Source organism: Danio aesculapii, chromosome 13, assembly GCF_903798145.1.
Source record: "Danio aesculapii chromosome 13, fDanAes4.1, whole genome shotgun sequence".
NCBI classification, from domain to species: Eukaryota; Metazoa; Chordata; class Actinopteri; order Cypriniformes; family Danionidae; genus Danio; species Danio aesculapii.
In genome coordinates this window covers 15,909,333-15,930,983 of record NC_079447.1, presented here as the reverse complement: position 1 = coordinate 15,930,983, position 21,651 = coordinate 15,909,333, and the positions used below count along the sequence as shown (strand labels likewise).

The window sequence follows — 21,651 nt, the reverse complement described above, 5'->3', positions numbered from 1 at the left end:
TTTCTCAGAACGCAAACAATTTACGCAAACGTGCTGCATTTTCCCACAATGCAAACAAATTAATAAAATGCGCTGCATTTTCTCACAACGCAAACTATTTGCAGAAACGCGCTGCATTCTCACAACACAAACAAAATAATAAAGCGTGCTGCATTTTCTCACAATGCGAACATTTTACAAAAAAATGTGCTGCATTTCTCACAACGCAAACAAATTAATTGCTAAATAAATTGCGCTGCATTTTCTGGCAACGCAAATATTTAAAAAATACGCGCTGTATTTTCTCATAACACTTTCAAATTGCACGTAACACAACAGAAATGTTTCAAGGGCACCCAAAAACTTGACAGACCCAGCTATTTACTTATTTAGGCTTATAAAATACAAAAGACAAGGAAATCAGCATGTTTAAATAAACAAACAAAAAAATGCACCATTCAAAGTTCACCTACAACTCCACTGAACAATAGCAAAGAGCATAAAATCAAGCGACAGTCGTCACGTTTTTGGGTCCTCTTGAAACATTTCCACTATTTTTCATTCTTTTTGCAAGTGTTGTGAGAAAATGCAGCGCATTTTTATAAATTGTTTGTGAAAATGCAGCCCGTTTTTTATTGTCTATGTGTTGTGAGAATTTGCAGCAGGTGTGCTGTCAAATGGATGAAGATCTTTTCTTAATTTGCTCGTGGTTTTTGTAATTGCATGCGTTTTCTTAAATTGCAGCACATTAAGCTCTCTCGGCCACCGTATTATACACCCTAATATCATTCCAAAACCGGTATCAGGTGTAACTTTTTTTTTTCTTCTCAATAATGTTGGGCACCAACTAACATTAAAGCTTCTGGACTTTATCATAACAAACAAAAACAAATTCTCAAATATATTCTTTTTTGTGTTGCAGTAAAGAAATTCAATCACTTATGGAATGATATGAGAGTCAATACAATTATGAGACTTTCCAAATATGTCAATAAGGCATCTATCATTACAAAAGTCTTTGGAGAAAAATCCAACATGTTTTGAATGCAAAAAACATCTTAATAAATTTCAACAAAAGTAAAATAAAGATCAACACCGGCCCTAACCATTAACCATCATGCTCGGCTGGCCTTTTCAATTAAAACTTAAGATTTCAGATTTCTCTCACAAACAAACGAAACACAAATGCTGTTGTCAGTTCCAGCCGATCCACAACTTTGCACGAGTCACACCTTTTGCAAAAGCGCTTTCAGTCAACTCTTGATGCAAGAGTTTGAGTCCAAACATTAGTCAAAAATCCTCTACAATTTCAGATAATCAGCAAAACTGCTGTATTGCTTGAGAAAAAAATATAACAAGGCCTACTGGCTACAAAAGTTTGCAATAAGATTTTAGAAAAGAATAAAATCTGACATATATGCTACTATACATGCGATGCAAACTATGTAGAAAAGCACAATCATTTCTCAATCAACACCAAACGGGTGTTTAGAATAGAAACTTCTTGAAAACTACAGTATAAACGATGGAAAACATTGGAGGAACGATTGGAAGGTGCAGCGCAGTGTTACATGACTGCCATTAGTTCCATCAAATCGGCGATTTGAAGGAAGGGGCCTCTGCAGTCCAACTGGGCTCTTATTGGCTGAAAGCTTAGTGGTTGGTTCCATCACAACAGACCCACGTGTGCAAATAGGAAAGGCACAAGGAAAAGCGCATTTAACCCTACTGTTCCGTAGACAATATACCGATACGGCAGCTCTACTTCCATGTGCTGCCTGGCCTTTCGGACATCATTGCTGGGAATCCCGAAGACCCAACAGACGAGCGGGATAGTGAGAGCTTTCATTACGGCTCTGGTAGCCAAGAGAATGAGGACACCTAAGAAAAAGCGGAGCAGACAGAGTGCGATCAGGCTGAGGGTGAAAGATGGTGGCTGTAGAGGAAACGCAGATGCTGGTGGGTCCGGCAATAGGCCCAAATGGTAGTTGACATGGGATGCCAAGGCGATACCCGCCCCAGAGCCCAGGATTTGGGCGGTGTCGCCACGTGAAGTGCTCCAGGTGTCCAAGGTGAAGGAGAAAAGGCCCAGTCCCACATGGAGAGAGATGATCATGAGGGGGGCGTAGGGATGTGTGCGGTTGAAAGTGTCGATGATGTCAAGAGCAGGACTGAAGACCACCAATATCAGCAAACTGTACAGGAAACCAGCAATGATGTCCTGAGGAAAAAGAAGAAAAAACACAGAAAACAAAATGTGAATGTGAAACAACAAAACAGATTGTGAGATTCAAAGCTGACAATGAAAAACGCCTGAAAATAGGCTGACGGAGAGAGAATGCACGTATTTGACTATCAGTTTTCACATGTAAATCTGTAGAGGAAGTTTGACCTAATAATAAATGCCACAAATAATGAATGTTATTCTGAATATGTGGCCATAAACTAAGATGGCAGGAGCAAAGGAGAGAAAAAAGAAAAAGAAACAATAGAACAGGGCAATTAATACCTGTTCGCAACAGAAACATTTGGAAACTAAATTCAGGTTTTAACATGTGATTAATTCTTTTCTTTTTTTAGACCTCAGCATAAAAAACGAGCACACCATCTGAATGAAAATACAAATCCACTTTCTTTCAAAGGGTTTCTACAAGTATCATCAGTCAAATTTAAGACTTTTTTTAGACCATTTTGAATGAAATTTCAGACCTACACAAGGCTTAACACTAAGGATTTTTTTGAATGGCCCAGTTAAAACATAAAAAAAAAAACATTAAAAAGAGAGGTTATTGTAAAGAAGATTGTTAAACCATATTGAATAAATCAACTTCAATAATTAAAACTTTTATTGAGATGGAATGTTAGTGATTGGATGGGTGTTAGCCCGATTGTGTTTAGCTTTACATAGACATAAGAAAATTAAGACCGGTTTAAAACTATTTATCTACAAAACAATCATTCAGTGAATTTAGGACTTTAAGGCCTAAAATTTTATTTCTGAAACAGAAGAAATTTTAAAACCCCCCAGATACCATGCTTACGGTAGGTGCTGCTTAATTAGAAAATTAGAAACAGCAGCGGCTCTAGACATGTGACCAAAAACATTTTATTGGTCAGCACATGCGAAGAAAAACAGAGTATGATCAACAGAACATTTACAGAAAATGACTGATGGCATGAGAATATTGATGTTTGTCCAACCAGACACATTAACAACAGTTTATTCAAAATAGCACTGAGGAGCATTTCCCAAACAAGGCTGTAACTCTCAGCTGAACTACTATAGTACGATGCATAATTTGGAAAAAAACGATGTAGTGACAAGTGTTTCCCAAAACCATAGTTGCTTTGTCGCAGCGTTTGTCGGAATATTTTAAAGGAATATGGCATAGGGAGGATAACTGGGAATAGAACACAGCCAGGAACTATGATTCTAACTATAGCTCTAAAGGTGTAGTTGCAAGCGTACAAGTTTGCAATGCAATTTGCAAATGTTAGTCGAAATGATGGATTTGGGAAACGCCAAATCAATGACCTATGTTTGTAACAACGGAACTTGCAACCTTAGTTGGCCAACAATGGTTTTTGGAAATGCAGCCCAGGTTGACAATTCAATCATGGAAAGAAAAAAAATCTGGATATTTAGCTGATTTTGGTTGTGATTTTTAGTATTGTGCACATAGAGAAAAAAAATGAAAACAATGCAAACAATCTACTCTGAAAAAAAATTTGACAAAAAAGCTAAAGTGGTAGATAAATGATTTGTCAGCAATTGTTTAAAATAAGGACGCAGTTTTCACATCTTTCTTATGTTTTCTTAAGTGTCTTATTTGTATGCTCAACCAATAGCAAGATTTGTGGGAGACGTCCAATACTGGAATACTTTAGCACTGAGTGAGAGATACCACAGAGACCACAAGACACTCGCACACATCTGTGTGAAACCTGCTAAACAGTAATAATCAGCGCTTTTGTGAACTGCTTGACTATGTGTGGGAGAAAAAAATGAGCTGGTTAATTTAAAACCGTTTTCACACTCAGCACTTAAAACATCATGGAAACTCTTCACTGATTACAGACACAGATTAACCAGCAAATGTACATTTAAACACTCCAATAGTCACCCTCACACACTTGACCATAAAACTCGAACCCCATAATTGGCATTTCAGCAAGTGTAGATGTTAAAACTGAAATTATTCAGTGCCCTTGTGACATGGTTGTCCTCATGGAAACTATATACAGTGCTCAGAATATACGAGTACACCCCATTTTGAAAACGAATATTTTTATCAATTTCTCAGTGAATATGGGTAATATATATTGGTACAAATAATAAGATAATACAATCATGCAAAATATTGAAAAAAAAATACAAACTACATTTCAACAAACTTTTTACATATTTTTGGTTTCTGTTGATTTTTGCTAGTTTTTAAATGTCATTAAATATTTTTCCCTAACATATAAATTTGGCCTACTAATTTTTGAACCATTATTGCAAGTTATTTTGTTAGATTAGCTCCAGATTTGGCTTCAGTACAGACTAAAACTAATGTATATGCACAATATAATATTATAAAGCATCCTATAGAAAATATTAATTTAAATGAGAGATTTGTGGCGGGTGTGCTTATATATGCTAAGCACTATGTCTGGATGTTTATGAAAACAGAAGGGCCTTCTTCATGCGAGACACTTCGCCTCTTGCACTTATCTGTCAGTCATTAACCGTGATAATATTCCACATCTGCAGCGGAACATTGGTTTGTTGTCTTTTCCATACACGTGTACTTGTTTTTTTAATAATATATATATTTATTCAGCTTTTTTAAAAGTTAACAATACAGAACATCTATACTAAGAAACAAACAAACTAAATTAAAACATACACCCAGTATATAAAAATAAATAAATAAATAAATAAAAAGGGAGGAGATACAGTATAAACCAATATGGAAAAACTTTTTAGTCAAATCAAATCATGCGCTACTGTTTTTATATAATTCTAAAATGGAATCAAAATCCTTTTAAATAATTCACTCTTTTCCCTCAAAGAATATGTGATCTTCTCCAAAGGTATACAGCTGCAAGCTTCTGAGATCCATAGTTTAATTGGTCCATCAATGTGTGTTTTCCATTTAAAAGCAATACATTTTTCAGCTATTGTCAATAACATTTCAGTAAGCTTAGTAGCATAATTATGCTGCAGGTTAGAATTTGTATAATTGCGCAATAAAAATATTTCTGAATCCACTCTGGGATCAATTCCATGAATCTGTGATATGATATTGCATACTTGTACCCATAACACTTTCACTTTAGTGCACAGCTATGTAGAACGTGTACTTGTTTGACAGGTGATTGTAATGTAAGTGTCAGATATGTGACATTCTATCTAGTCTGTACTAGTAATCCCTTAACAGTTAAAGAATGACAATCATACCATACCATCTGTCTACCAGATATGCAGCTCAGGTTTCGGTGAACCACTTTGCACATACACAGTATTAAACTAAAAAAGGGCTTAAAATTACACTTTAATAAAGAGAAAAGAATAAAGCAGTATTAGAATGTATACTGAAATGAAAATTAGAAGATTTCTTCTCCTCAGGGTCAGTATATTGCACGCATTCATGAACATGGTGTACTGATGTAATCTACCACACCCCAGATGCCCGCACATGATTTCTTTTGTTTAAAACAAAGCACAGACACACCTGAGGTAATGTCAGAGGCGTGGCCAAGTGCAACACATGAATATGAATAAGCACCCCATACTGATATTGAGGAGAACAAACTGTTGAATAAAGTCATCAGTTTTGTTTCATGTGCACACAAAAGTATTCTCGTAGCTTGATAATATTCCGATTGAACCACCACTGAACCTGTTTTGAGGATGTTTTTTGGTATTCAGGAACCATGCCGTTTATGGAGGATGAAAGAGCTTTTAGATTTCACCTAAATATCTTAATTTGTGTTCCAAAGATGAACAAAGGTCGCAGGGGTCTTGAATGACATGTGGGTGAGTGATTAATAACATAATTGACAATTTTGAGTGAACTAACTTACAGTGATGTTTAATGAGCTGATTGAAACTCAGTCAAACCCATTCAGTCATAGCAACAGTTTGCTGTTACAAATCTACGATTTCTGAAATATTATTCAAATCGTCACTAACAAATCTAACTATAAGCAAGATTACTTTATTTGGTTTATTTGATATGTTTAACAGAAAAAAAAAAAAAACAAATGCAATTAATAAACTTTAAATCCACATTGGTTAAACTTTCCTATTAATCTACAAGCTCCTGGTCAACAATAATCCATACTTGGCAATGCAGATCCTGCGATATGACTATTGCAGACACGCACATTGCGATACAGATGGTAAAATAATACTATGTGCAGATATATATATATATATATATATATATATATATATATATATATATATATATATATATATATATATATATATATATATATATATATATATATATATATATATTTGGACTATATATGTGATCAATGATGTTGATCAGCAAATAAATGAATATAAAGCATTTAACAGGACTACTTTGTGCCATTTCCCAATGTATGTGTGTGCGTGTGTCATCTGTCCTCATGTTACAAAATCCCTTCTAGTCTTGTGAGAATGAGAGTGTTAAAACAATCCCACAGTTGCCATAGGAACTATCTCTAGGGCTACGGCCACTCATCACCCCAACAGGGCGACCAGACGTATGAGGTCATGGTAAGGGTGACATTACGGCTTAGAGCAGACATGGAACAGAACACCCAGATGAAACACCACATTTGCAGGACTGAGGAAAAATCAGTCATGCAGACAGACAGACACTTCGCCAAGATTATATCATCCTGGTAAATTACACTGTTTATTTCATGATGATGACAGTTGGATTTACGGTGCCTCTACACGTGCATAATACATGTTTATAACAGATTTGGGAGAAGCAACAGGCAACGTTAGACTCAAACAGATGGATGTAGTTACACCAGGCCATTTACAGTCTATTTGAGTAGCCTTAGGTCATACAAACACACTTATTATTTATGCCATATGTGTGACCCTACTTCAAAATGGCAAAACATTCAGTAAACTGAGCTGTATCCACACAAAGGCAAACTACCGCTGGTAATTATCTGGCCCAATAAAGAAACACAGGGGACGTTTTCCCAGGGTGACTCCCACATACAGATAACATCTACACACAAACACAGATAAAAAAAAGAATAACATACACAGATCCCCAATGAAGGAACATCATACAGTTGCCATTGTCTTGCCTATATGAAAGCAGCAGTCTTCTGAAATTGTATCTGTAGGATTACGATGACTCCTACAAGTTGACATTCTGTCAGTTGATTAAATATAAAAACCTAATTAATGGGATGGTTTTCTTTGGGGTTTTTCCATTCGATTTCTTTGTTCATGAGCAAGTGAGTAGAACACAAAGGATGACAGGAAAAAAATAATGCAATTTTTTAAAAATCAATGACAGAAATATTAAAAAAAAAAAATAAGACAGAAATTTTAAGTGCTCAAAGTGAATTTGGGAATCCTAATGAAACAAATGCAACAAACTCATTTTGAGATTTGTTTTAAGATGACACTTAAACATGTACTTATAATATTAGTGCTGCTTTATTCTAAAGGTGTCGAAAAAAATTGAACACATGAGGAAAGGGAGGTGAAAAAAAGGCAGTGAAAGCTCAGACAGCAGCTGAAATCTCTCAATTGTTATTCAGCAACCCTCTGCCCTTCCTCAGTGTAAATTAATATCAGCTGCTTCAGTTCAACATCTACATAATCAGGATGATGAAGATGAAACCAGGGTGGACATTTTAGCTAGGGTTGGGCGATGTCGACCAATTTGGCATCGAACGATGTCTAATGTGAAACATCAAGATGGACGGATGGCTTTGTCGTTGTAGGTGGGGGTGAATTAATAATTTAAGAATAATTTATTCATTCATAAGGAATTAAATATTTGTAGCCTACCGTTTCAACTACCTGACCAGCATGGTCTTTGTTTTACGCATAACCAAATCATAAATAAATAAAGATAAGTTATACACAAATTACCACCTGTCAATCACTTTTTCCATGGGACTCTGCCATGAATAGGCAGTGATCTGTGTCGTTATAATTGCGTCAACAAACTTGGTTGGTAAAAAAGGTGCACAACCAACAGGAACCAGCCAGGACTGCTGGAGCTCAGACATGGGCTGCAGTGCATGACAGAGTGTGTGTGGTCATGTGATGTGCGTTTTCAGTGGTATAGTGTGGAAGGAGGGCTTTTCAGAAATGCTAGATGAAACGCCAGAGTGGATGAGGATCATTTTCGTTCTAAAATGCCATTTTAAAACTAAGATGTATTAGCGTAGAAAATACAAAATAAATAAAAGTCAGATTTGATAGACGAGACCCACAGAACCATCAAGACTTTTACACTCTGTTGAAGTCTGTGTGAAACTAACATCTGAGCAATGCATGCGACTTCATTCTCCATATGAGAGGCATCTTTAAGCTACCATTATTAAAAAAAAAAGCCTTTTATAAAAAGTATACGTTTCAGTAATTCAGTACTTTCTCCTTGTGTCATTCCATTGTTATTACACATAACTCATTATTCAGATTATTTTTGTTTTGTTTTATTTTTATGTTTGTTTGTTTGTTTGTTTTACCAAAATCTGGTTCAATTCCATGCCAACAGCTCCTCTAGAAATATTAATCCCAAGAAAAACTATGACATGTTCAATACTTATTTTCCCTGCTGTATCATTATCTGATATCGTAAAAAATACTTTTATTATTATTATATATTATTTTATTATTTATTATCTATTATTATATATTATATTATTATAATTTTATTATTAAAAAATAATATTAATTTGTATGATTAATTTCTCTTACCAGTATGGAGTGCATGCCCATGTATATGCGGCTCAAACACACCAGGACACACCAGCTGATGGCCAGAGAGAGACCCAGCAGCATGGGATACTGTGGGGAAAAATAAAAATAAAATGAACACACACATTTTATTCACGTCATAATACAGAGAACTGTTGCAACATTTCATGATAAATCAGTCAAGATGTAAATATTAACTTTGATTACATTTTAGAAATCTGTTGAAGAATATCAGATGTTTCAGATTTTTTGCATGATATTCACATTTGAACCCCAACATAACACGCATTCATTCCCTGAAGCGAATTTCAAAACTGCTTTAAAAGTGCAGGCGAGTTCAAGAACATGCAAGCTAATCCATCAATGTATAGCAAAGGATTATATAGGACTGATTTCCTTTATCTCTTTGCACACACATGACAACAGCAGATGGCAGAGCAGGAACGACCTATGTGAGAAAACTCAAATACTATCATCTCTCATAAGAAGCTACAGGATACATTATCTGTCTGTCATTTCCGTAAGCTGTACTATTATGCTGTATACCAGATGTGTAGAAAGACCTCTGTAACACAATATAACAGTTTATGCACAGATGGCGTCCTAAAAAGCAAGCACACATGCAAGTAGACATGCACACACACACCCTTTGTCCTCATGTTTGGCTTTGGGCCCAGTGTCATAGTAATAGCACAGCTAATGCTAACTTGCTTTCAGGGTATCTGTTCAGGGTGTGTGTCCATATGTCTCAAGTGTCTGTTGTAGTTTCTGTAAGCAATATCATCCTCACCAATAATATACCAACAGTTCCTGCATAATATACCAACAATTGTCCACAGATGGACTCCTCCTGTGGTAAAACGGCCATTCAACCAACAAACACTGAAGTCAAACCCTCAGCACACTATAAAACAACCACTTACTACAATTACTGTCCCACAAAGCAAAAGATGGTCAGGCAGATAAAAAGAGAGGCATAGCCCAGAGGCAAACTTTAAAAAGAGCTGCCATGCACTCTCTTAACTAGCTGTTCTGGTTGACAAAACTGACACTTAAAATCAATGCACACTGATTATAAAATTTTTGTCCAGAAATTTTGCACATAAAAAAATAATTTCAACCTCATGTCATGTCAATCAACGTGAGTTCTGCTTCATCTGGATTTATGCTGTATCAGCCACGCTGTAAACTGAAGACCATATATGGTAGAGCTCTTTTGTACAGTTAACCTAAGCTATAGAATGGTCTATCCATCAGAATCAGGAATGCCGCTTCTCTGGACTGTTTTAAGAAACTTCTCAAGACTCGCCTTTTTATTGTTGCTTTTAACTTAGATTGATTACTTTTGTCAATTTAATAATTCAATGTTATTGTTTATATCTTGTTGTGGTGTTTTTTATTGTTCTGCTTTCTTACTGCATGCCTTGTAGCACTTTGGGTCTGAGAAAAGCGCACTATAAATAAAAACGTATTATTATTTGACACCATGATGCATAGAGAATGATCCTCTATGAGAATCCTCTATGCAGAGAGGAACATGGAGGATGATCTCCATCTCCAAATCAAAATCTCCTAAACAAATGAATAATGACTATACAAAATTATTGTGGTTGTTAGACTGTTCGATCCCCCACAAATTTATTTTTCTTTTTTTTCAAAACAGATTAATTATTTTCGAACTCAGGTCGCCGTGAGCACCGTAATGTATGTGTCGACGCACTTTCCACTACACCATTGGCACGGACAATTTGTCTGTGTTAAATACAGTACAGGCCTTTTTTTAGGCCTGAATGCTTTTAAAACCCTCACAGTGTCAGGCGCCTCAAAAAACACTTGCCAAATAATAAATTAAAATTCAGACTCAATATTGCGTATACTCGCCATGTGACTATTGCGACATATTGTGCTGCCCTAACAGGAACGATTTTTTTTTCCACGAGAGATTAATTATTACGGATCGTATGCATCAGGCTTGTATGCGTGATGCAATTTTTGGATAGGAATATGAAAAATATTCATATGAAAATTACTTCATATGAAAGACCTTTAATCAAATAACTTCTTTGCTGATTTCTGACTCATACAGGGCATGATAAGGATGCTTTAAAAATGCCACTACCCAACACTATTATAGAGCATGGAAGAGCCAGGATAAAATTTAAAACCACTCCTACTGTGTTCGTCTGACAGAAGAAAGTCATTTACACCAAGCATAGCTTGAGGGTAAATAAATTATTGGGTAATTTTCACTTTTGCATGAACTTTTACTTCAACATACACAGTACTACAGATGAACCATTGATTGTATAGAGAATTGTAGCACACAAACACCAACTGAACACCTCAGATGCAAAGTGAATACAAGTCACTTTTCCTAATGTAAATTTCAGGCATGCCCTGGTCAGTCATAACACACGTCTGTAAAATTTGCAATGAGAAATGCAAACTTTTGTGCACCAGTATAGTTTAGGTTGTGTGAAGATGCTTTTGTAGGATAACAAATACACACACCACCACACATACATACTGACTGCATTCTCAGAATCCCTTATGCTGTTCTCATTGAGAAAACACAGACACCTTAATAATGCAATGTGCTTTGTTTGCACACACGTACATTACCTGACAAAAGTCTTGTCGCCTATCCAAGTTTTAGGAACCACAAATAATAACTTGACTTCTAGTAGATCATTTAGTGTCAGACGTGGTTTATATGGAAGGCAAAGGCCTCTAGATTACGCTTATTTTAACAAAATAAAATGATCATGCCTTGACTTTTTATTTCACAGCTAGGTCTGACTCTGCTTAGACAAAAGTCTTGTCACTTAACAGAAATAATGTACAGTATATAATATAAAATTATGGTGCAGTGGAAAAGGAATTAATATTGTATTTGACTCCCATGAGCTTGGAGGACTGCATCCATACATCTCTGCAATGACTCAAATAACTTATTAATAAAGTCATCTGTAATGGCAAAAAAAGCGTTCATGCACGACTCCCAGAGTTAATTAAGATTCATCTTCAAAGTCTCCTCCATCTCACCCCAGACATGCTCAATAATGTTCATATCTGGTGACTGGGCTGGCCAATCCTGGAGCATCTTGACCTTCTTTGCTTTCAGAAACTTTGATGTGGAGGCTGAAGTATGAGAAGAAGAGCTATCATGCTGAAGAATTTGCCCTCTCCTGTGGTTTGTTATGTAATGGGCAGCACAAATGTCTTGATACCTCAGGCTGTTGATGTTGCCATCACTCTGCAGATCTCTCGCACGTCCCCATATTGAATGCAACCCCAAACCATGACTTTTCCTTCAGCAAACTTGACCGATTTCTATGAGAATCTTGGGTAAGGTCTTCTGCAGCAGGCTCGTGCACAGACCCTTACAGGGACAGTTGCTCAACGTGATCGCAAAGTGAAGAGGGGGGGAGGGGGGTTGGGGCGATCGCACAGTGAAGAGCGGGGAAGGGGTGATGGGTCGATTGAGCAAGAGGGGCACTGCAGCCAATGAGGGCAAAGGGGCAGTGTCTCTGCAGTATTTGTGATGATTGGGATTAGGACTGCACGATTAATCGAAAAAGGATCACAACTCAATTCGACCCTACACACGATCTTAATTCAGCTTTTTCTACGATTCAGCCAGTTATATTTTTCAAGGTCAGGAAAGAAGCAAGGCAGTCGCACAAGTCTTCACAGCAACATTGACACCTTCAAATGGCATTAAAAGTGTCACATGCTGTATTTATAAGGTATAATTCACCCAAAAATGTCATTTCTGTCTTCATGTGCGGCCGCAAAATCACACGTGAGCTGACAGCCAGCTGTTTGTTTACTTGCGAGAACGCACGCGTGCCCGTCTATGACGCCTACTTTAGTAAACAGAAGCGGCATAGGCTGTGAATAACAGGTAATAAAGTTGTAAATAACATTCAGTTTGTTGCACAGAGCGATCGTTTGAGGGCCGTGCGGGAGGTTTGATTTGCATGTATGTGTTTTTTTCTCACAGTGACGGCGGCCATGAGCCGCACTAGGAAGTGAAAGTGAAACCTGTGCGCACATCATTTAAATCATCATAACGCATTTTAGAGTTATGATTACGACAAGCATTTGATATGTTTTTTCTTTCAAAGCGAACACAAAGTGTTGTGGATGAAAATAAATGTTTACTGTGTCAGTATAACAACTCTAGCCTATATATAATGTTCAATATAATGCAAGAATGAATCTGATAATGAAAAATTCTAATTCTAAACAAATTGTCTAATAATGTTGTCAACGGCAGATGACAAGCACATGTCTTAAACATAGTAAATCAACTTTATAATTATGAATAGTTATATTCTGATGTCATCATTTTACTGTGAATTAAAAAACAAGACATATTGAAAGTCTGTTCAAGTCCACCATAATACAAAATTTAGCATTTTAAGCAACAGTAGACCTACACATAGGCCTATTATTATTGTTGTTTTACCATATGTTTGAGAATTAACAATAATAATAGGCTTATCATATTAACCTTTATTTTACATTTACAGAATCATGAGAAAAATCGCGATCTTGATTTTAAGCAAAAAAAATCGTGATTCACATTTTTGCCAGAATAATGCAGCCCTAATTGGGATGGAGTTCAGCAGATGACTCATCAACACCTTCTGCCACTTTTCCAAATAAACAACTAGAAGTGAAGTTATTATTTGTTGCTGCAATCGACAGCAAAGCCTTTTATCAGGTAGTGTACGGTCTGTGCCATCTTTCTGTCTTTTCTCTCTCACACACCAGCATACTCAGCTGCAGAGCTCTCTCTCTCTCTCTCTCTCTCTCTCTCTCTCTCACACACACACACTCACGCACACACACACACTATAATCAGAGGCAGATGTTCAGCATATGAGGTTAGCTGAGGCTCAGATGAAAGAGAGGAATAGATCTCTGTGAGTTGGTTCAGCATGTGGTCCAGGGCCTGTGTCATGTGGTTTCAGGGCATAAGGTGCGGTCTGGATAACCAGGCATGGTCTAACTGTGTGTGTGTGCCCTTGCGTCTTCTAACAGATGCATTTCTGATGTTCATCTCAATGACTTCACTCAGTGTTTACCCTGCAGCTACACTGTATGACCCCAGAGATTTGTATGCTCCAGTGTGTGTTCATTTGTTCTGCTGTCAGAGACAATCTGTTTAGACATGAGACTCTCCTCCACAGTTTTATTCTTCATTTCAGTTCACTTTAAAATGTACTTTAAAAGTGAAAGTTGTTCAATTGATGCAAAGTAATTTTTTGCTGGACTCACTACATTGGTTATCATGTCGTTCTACCATCGTTTTATTCGTTATGCTGATCCAGACACAGCGAATTTAGCTTAACCAGAAGCATGTTTGTCAACCTATAATACGATTTATTCTTGTTGTGTTGTTATTACTACTGGCATCGAAATTAAATACTTCCCTCTTTAAAGTCTTTCAAAACTGCATAACTACTTTAGCCTGAGGAGAGATGTCCACATAAGAGACACGTGCAACTGTTTGTTGAAGTTCTCCTTTTCTCTTTCATTCAGGATGGGGTGTATTTTTCAAGGCAAAGCAGAAGAAACATTTTTTTCCCAGTTTCAATGAGCTGATGGACTGTGCTTGGGGAAATGTCCTGTTCTCTTTTATTATTATTTCTGCGTTAAAGCTGCCAGAGAATTTATTTGCTGTGTCATTTTCTTGGCAGCTGGCGTTTCACTGTAAATCCACTGCTGAACATGTTTAAACATGGACTCTAGTGCATGTAAATCTCCGCTGGAGTGTTTAAACTCTGCAGTAATCTGTCTGAAAAGGATGTGGGCCGCCAAATACAGACAGACGGCTTAATCCAAATCAACGATGACAGTAGGAATGTGTTGCTTTCTAGCTGTTAGTTTCAGCAGTACAGTACAAACTCATGTTTTCAAATAACCCAAGAATGCTTGGGCAGAGGAAAACTTGGACCTTGAATACAGGAAAAACCCGTTTTAAGTCAGACAGACTTTTTTGAAGAAATTAATACTTCTATTCAAGACAGGCAAGACATTTACAATAAGGGATGGGTAGAAAATGCGTATTCAGCAGACATCAGAATTTAGGTATTTAAGTTTAAGTTAAGATTGATCAACTTCTAAGACATTCGTTAACCCATTAGCTGTGTATGGGTTCGTTTTACAATGGATTTATTAGTTTTTGGAGGCTTAACCAAAAATGACCTTAAACCATTTTACAGCATGGTACAGTCAGGATAAAACAGAAAACTACTCCAACTGTGTTTGTCTGGAAAAAAAAAACACCAAGGTTGGTTATACACCAAGGATGGCTCAAGGTTGAGTAAAATATGGGGTAATCTTCACTTCAACTACTGCTTTGAAGCAAGTATCTCATCAGGCAATTATATTGCAGGAATTCAATGCATTTAAACAAAGTTGTAACAGACCATTACAATGGAAAAAGAATATATTAGGAGGCTTTGAACATGGCATTACTGATAGTGCCAATTAGGGCTGTGGGATTTGGGGAAAACATCTAATTGTGATTTTTTTTTTTTGACAGATATTGCGATTTTTATTTGATTTGCGATTTAATTTTGTATTCATGCTTCAGGTCAATAACCTGTATTGTAGCTTCTTACGGCTAAAATGCAGTGAGATTTAATTTAAAAAAGGAACTTAAAATATATTACTTTTATTAGCAAACATCCCTGAAATTGTACTTTGCTATTGCTTACTGGAAGACTCTCTGTTTTTGCCTTACCTAACTTTGTTTCTTATTGAAGATTTTTTTTTGGTAGTAATAAATATACACAAATAATCAAGTTGCCTTTTGTTGATCGGGTTCATCAACTCGCAGTAGCTCAGTGGTTACGTGATTCACTTCTCACGCCAGAGACCCAGGTTCTACCCCCGACTCTGACAGACAAACCGGTGGTTGAGGACCACTGAGTTAAAATAACTAGTTGAACTCAGAGGTCAAAGGAAAATGGCTAGGCTTGCTTAAGTTGATAGAAAGACAACAGTACCTCTTTTAAGCTCTCACTAAAATCGAGGAATACAGAAAAGCATCTGAAAACACACAAAAAAAACACTGAAAACATTTATGTTTTTACGCCAATGTTAAATGTCAGTGTGATGTCATTTTGACCTCAATGTAGTTAATTGACAAAGTTAGCACACTTTGGGTAACTTAGTCCTAAAAGAAGATTGTTTAAATGCCACTTCTCTCCTGAATATTGTCGCTGACAATTATTACCATAGTATATATTGTTCTGGCTACTTCTAAAATGATAACGCACTTTAATGTCACAAAGCAAAAATATATACGCCCTCATAAGGCCAAATGTCAATCCAATAGAGCTCTTTTGGGATGAGACAAGAATTAAATTCAAAAAGAAATTGAAAGTAGAAGAGAGCATTATAACGCAAGACAGAAGAGTGTAGTGGGAAGATGATTCACACAACAGAAATAAAGCAGAGTTGAAGCAAATGAGATAAGCATGCGTTCCCGCTCCCTCTCCTTATCAGTGAGCCAACAGAAGGCCTTCTGATGACTGACGGTAACGACACGGCTGAGTGGGCCAAAATCAATCTCAGCACTCTCAGATAAGACCAAACTAAACAACACTGCCTCAAACACTCAAACCCACCAGCCTCTAAAACCCACAGCAAAGACTGGCATCCTCTTAAAGCTTCTCCTCATAACCTCAATAGAACCACTGAATACATCCACCCAAGAAATGACAATTCTTTCATGATTTACTACTGCAAATTATAGCAGGAAACACAAGCAGCTGCTGTTTTCCACACATTAAAAGTAAATGGAAGCTTTATGAAGGTTATGCTTACATTTCAGTATGTTCCTCATACAAAGGAATATAGCAGAACTCTTCATTTTATGGGAATGTGCAGCATGAACTTGGTGCAAGAATTCTCATTTAGTGTTTTATGAAAGAAGGTAAGTGGAATAACTTGACTAAAATCATGAACTTTCAGTTATAGGAAAACTGTGCCCTCAACACATCTACATAAATGGCTGATAAAAAGATTTGTGCCTTATCAGGGCACATGTAAACACCATGATGTAGTAGTTTTATTACAACTCCCAAATCAACCTCCTGCAAACAATCCAATGCAATCCTCCCAAATACAGTTTGTGTTTATTTTATGAGAATGCAAGAATGTTCTATCTGGTCTGGTGCTATTAAGTATAGTATCGAGGTCAAATTAACATAGAAGGATAAATGCATAAAAACTAGACAAAAACAAACAAAGCCAAGTGTGTGTGTGCACATGTATGTATGTATGTATGTATGTATGTATATATATATATATATATATATATATATATTAGAGGTGTACCGGATCACGATTGATCCGTGATTCGTACGATTCACAACCCACGATTCGGAACACATGTGACCCATGGATTATTAAAGAGATCACCTCTTGTATTATTCAAATCAAATGTATGAAAGCATTTAGGCTTTCCTGTAAAATATAATGATGATGGAAGAAGTTGTGGTAGGTTAATCGAGATGTGGTGGGTTTCATTAAAGGTGTTGTCTGTACACCCACGCAACATAAATTATAAATGATGGCGATCTGCGTATGTACTGTATATTGACCCTTCAAGAAAGAGATCAAGTCTTTAGTCTTCTGAGTTGTTTATGAAGTTACAAACACAAACAGTCAAATAACACAGAAGTACTGGGATAACAGTTTATAGTATAGCCCATCAGGTTTAACCCCTGAGGTTAATGGTGAAGATTAAAATCACTGTCATATGCATTTAAAGACGCTCAAAAATGAAAGTTAATTACATTAATTACATTACTTAACCAATAGGTGGGGACAACCAGCCATCAAAAATATGCCACTGAATAATTCTTCAAAATTGATCATCTAGTATTGAAACATGACCTTTTCTGAGTGAATAACAGCATCATTTATTGAAAATGAGACTAAAAATAAATATGGGTTGAACAAATTATAATGTTATTTATACATTGAGTGTTATCAGCAACAGTAGTAGTAACAGTGTATTTTTCACAGTACTGAATATTTTAGTTTATTTTTATTCAGCTGATTATTTCTTCGTTTTATTTTTAATAAAATTACAGGTTCTGAGTTCTGTTTATTAAAACCAAAAGTGTCTTGCAGTGCTGTTTTTGTAATAAATGGAAAGCCAATTAAATTCGTCTCCTCCACTTTTTGGCTGATCCAAAAAATGGTCCGATCGATGACTAAAAAAAACATTATGTGATCCGAACTGTGAGATTTGTGATCCGTTACACCACTACCAAATACAGCTTGTGTTTATTTTATGAGAATGCAAGAATGTTTGTCTGCTATATAATAATAAAGTTTATTTTATAAGCGCCATTAAAAGTAGCATCTCCAAGTAGAGGTCAAATTAACAAAAAAAAGGATACATGCATAAAAACTAGACAAAAAGAGAAATAAATGAATGTATTAATTATTTTTTTTAAATCACATGAAGTTTAGTCTGCTGTTGGTTACATAATCAAAGCGTAAAGGTTACACAAGTGTGAGCGCATTCAAGGGTCAAACCAGTCAATGTTGTGTGTGTGTATTCTAAAGGTCACTGCATACTGGTTGGCGACATTTCTCAAGAACAATCTCACGAGGTACAGGGCTGGAGCACCAACAATAGAAGCATGTGGGTTATATCACAATTACCTAAATGGCATTGACCTCTTATTGTAAAATCAGGAGAGGGTGAAAGTAAACATTTTAACCATTAAGTAAACATGAATGAAGAATAAATGCTTTTATTATATTACTGTGTAATCTAGGTGTTATCAGATTCAGATAAGCTGCACATGAAGTCATATTCTCTTTACTTTGATGCATAACAGAGAATGTTAGGTCACCTTTTTTGCATACCCCAGGTTACTTAATACAAACGTCCACTGTAGGCCTTTGCAATCTTTGACTTAGTTACCTTGTAATGTTTGGTTATGCTTACAAATGAGGTGCAAAAATAAATAAAAATACATGTGCCCTTAAGCAGGGTTAAGCACACAGTGGTTTTGAATTTAATTCACGAACTCAGTAAGTGCACTGAATATACGCCATTGTTTTAAAATGATTTAACACCCACACAGGATTTACCCAGATGAAAAGATTACAGAGCCAGGTCTGTAAAATCCATTGAACAGGCACCTGCGCATACTAGTTAACCAATCCCACTGAAAATATCTTCACAAACGTAGTAAAATCTCTTTAGATGCATGAATTAAAATGTAAAAATGCCTGAAGGTGTGTGTGCTCAGTGCTGTGTCAAATGTTCTGTAAAGCGAAGCCTAAGACACATAGCCCTGCAATGTGTTTTTCTTTAATAATGTGACATACATACAAGTGAAATGACTTAAATGAGAAAAAAGTAGGATGGGGTTTAATCGTTTCCATTGATGATAAATTAAATGTTTGTTGGGTAATTGTCACTGTTTAATGTGACAGGTACTGGAAAGAAAGATTACATATACATAAAGAAACACACATTTACATATTAGGCATGGGACGATAACCGTTTTTAAGGTTTGGAAAAGTCAAGGTTGTAAAACCACCAAAATATTCTGATAAACCATCCCTAAGGTATGTGTAAGATTTTTTATTTAGGTTTTTTATTTATTTATTTTTTTTTATAGGACAACAGTCTCTCCAGCAGAAAAGATGTCCAAAGAAGCCATTTTATATTGTAAAGAAATCTGTGTTTTTGAAACAAATGAAGACCGCAGAAGTTAACAATTTATTTCAATTATTTAGCCTGACATGTTTACTGCTCCAAAATATTTTAAATGTTTCTCAAAATAAAATATATTGTGTGTTCAAAGGGGGAAAGTTTTAGATGTTTACCCAGACATTTAAAAAGAAATGTAGTAACCACAATACAGAGAAACCCTGATATTTTTATTCAAAGTTATACCGTCAGAATCATATACCGGCCCATGCCCAATACATATACATTATAAAAAAACTACATTAATATATAATCTGTCAATTTTTATTTCATGATGAGTTTACATGTATTAGTGCCAATGAAGTGCTTAATAATGATTAATAGTTGGTATCTGCAAACATAAGATGCTCAAGTTTTTCCTCAGAATGAACTCAATAAATTCTACCCAACAATCAAGTATTTCGCTTTGCCTGAAATCTGTGTTTATGTAATTAATCTTCAATATAAATAGTTATCGCTTTAACATTTTATATCCTTCAACCAAACCATAAATTGTGATTTAAGAGAATAAGTTTGGAAAGATTATACGAATCTGTGTGATTGGCACTTCACGCGTCCAACAGTTCAGCATGCTCTGAATGGTGTGACATTCTTACCTCCCACCGGCCGTAGGTCAGCAGGAACAGGCTGAGGGGTATGGCTGTCCCGGACATGGCATGAGTGGACGGCATGCTGTACTCCGAGTTGTAGAACATCTCCACCTTCACCACCGGGGGCGAGGCAGGTCTCGGCCACCGAAACACATCTTTCGTGCACTGGCCGAGATACATGACCCACACCCAGACCACGACCAGCCGGCGGCTCACATACGCGTCCACGTTCCACATGAAGAACGGGAAAAACGAGATGTAGAAGAGCTCGTTCCCGAGTTCGGTACCGAGCGTGAACAGGTAGAATAGAAACTTATTTTCGATGAGGAACTCCTGGCCGGCGTCTCCGGTGAGAGAGTTCCTGCGCGACGGCTTCACTGCGGATCCTTGAGCGTCGTGCCCGTTCCTATCCCCATTGACGTTTTCTCCCGCATTCCCGTTCGCCAAGCCGTTGTTGCGTTTCTCCGTATCGGTCTCTGCTCCTGCTGTTCTACGGCGGGTGGCATCCCCGCCTCCGTTATGAACATCCCCACGGCGAGTGCCTTGCACCCCGTTACGGAGACTGTCACGCGTGTCGGAGCCGCGCACCCCGCACAGCTGTTGGAAGCGCGCGACGTGCTGAGGATCCTGCAAATAGTACAGTAGCTGCACAAACCCCGCTTTTATCCTGCCTGCCATGTCCAGCAACAAAACTGCGCGAGCTAAGCCCACCCGGTAAACGGGAAAAAGCTGGAGCTACCAAGAGTGAACCGTGCTGTGGGCTATTAAAACATTCCCTCCATTTCCGTGGGTATAATAACACAAACGTCCACTCTAGCAGACTTATAAAAACTAATAGAATTATTACTGGGCATATAAAGAGAAAATGAGTTCAAAACTTGCAAATGTTTACGGTCGTCCGGCTGTACCGACCCCCACGCCGTATCCGGTTACTGACAGATCCGCGCAAGCACTAGAAATACAACGAGTGCTTAGAAAATAATTCATCAGACTTCGGAAACAAAAATGGGAGGGGCTTACTAACCCGGATATTTTCTGTTATTGGTCAGGTGCTGTGTAGTAAAATAAAAAGATTATAAATTTAGATCTTCATTATTTGATATTACTTTAGCTACTGTCAGATTTAATAACTGTCCTAATTTACATAAAAGTAATCACCTATGCTACCTTTATGGAACAGCAGCATGGTCATGAGGTAAATGTTACATTTCACAGCGCTGTGGATGGTTGGCTAATCATAGTTAATTATATGATTACGTAATTAAAGAGAATTTGCTTAGGGCTGATTATAGACAGATTATATTTTGATTTTCGTTTGCAATCGTCAACAGTAGAATAAGATGTGATTAAAGTTTATCGTGCCTTGAAGCGCC

The 21,651-nt window shown here is 36.8% G+C and overlaps 1 protein-coding gene across 1 annotated transcript; it reads right to left on the bottom strand.

Moving 5' to 3' along the window:
* Positions 1-200: 200 nt before the first annotated feature.
* On the bottom strand, positions 201-21,274 carry sgpp1b (sphingosine-1-phosphate phosphatase 1b). Its single transcript, XM_056471474.1, has 3 exons — positions 20,285-21,274; positions 8,924-9,013; positions 201-2,200 (listed from the first exon to the last, which is right to left on the bottom strand). Exons 1-3 carry the CDS (start codon positions 20,954-20,956, stop codon positions 1,649-1,651), a joined length of 1,314 nt encoding a protein of 437 aa, XP_056327449.1. The 5' UTR covers positions 20,957-21,274; the 3' UTR covers positions 201-1,648.
* Between the last annotated feature and the right edge of the window lie 377 nt (positions 21,275-21,651).

What these genes read in the sequence shown, in the direction of transcription:
- sgpp1b (XM_056471474.1), bottom strand. Translation starts at nt 20,956, where the DNA reads ATGGCAGGCAGGATAAAAGCGGGGTTTGTGCAGCTACTGTACTATTTG. An exon ending in TGACCTACGGCCGGTGGGAG is followed by an intron (nt 9,014 to 20,284) that starts GTAAGAATGTCA and finishes TTTTCCCCACAG; the next exon opens with TATCCCATGCTGCTGGGTCT. An exon ending in TGGGCATGCACTCCATACTG is followed by an intron (nt 2,201 to 8,923) that starts GTAAGAGAAATT and finishes CTTTTTCCTCAG; the next exon opens with GACATCATTGCTGGTTTCCT.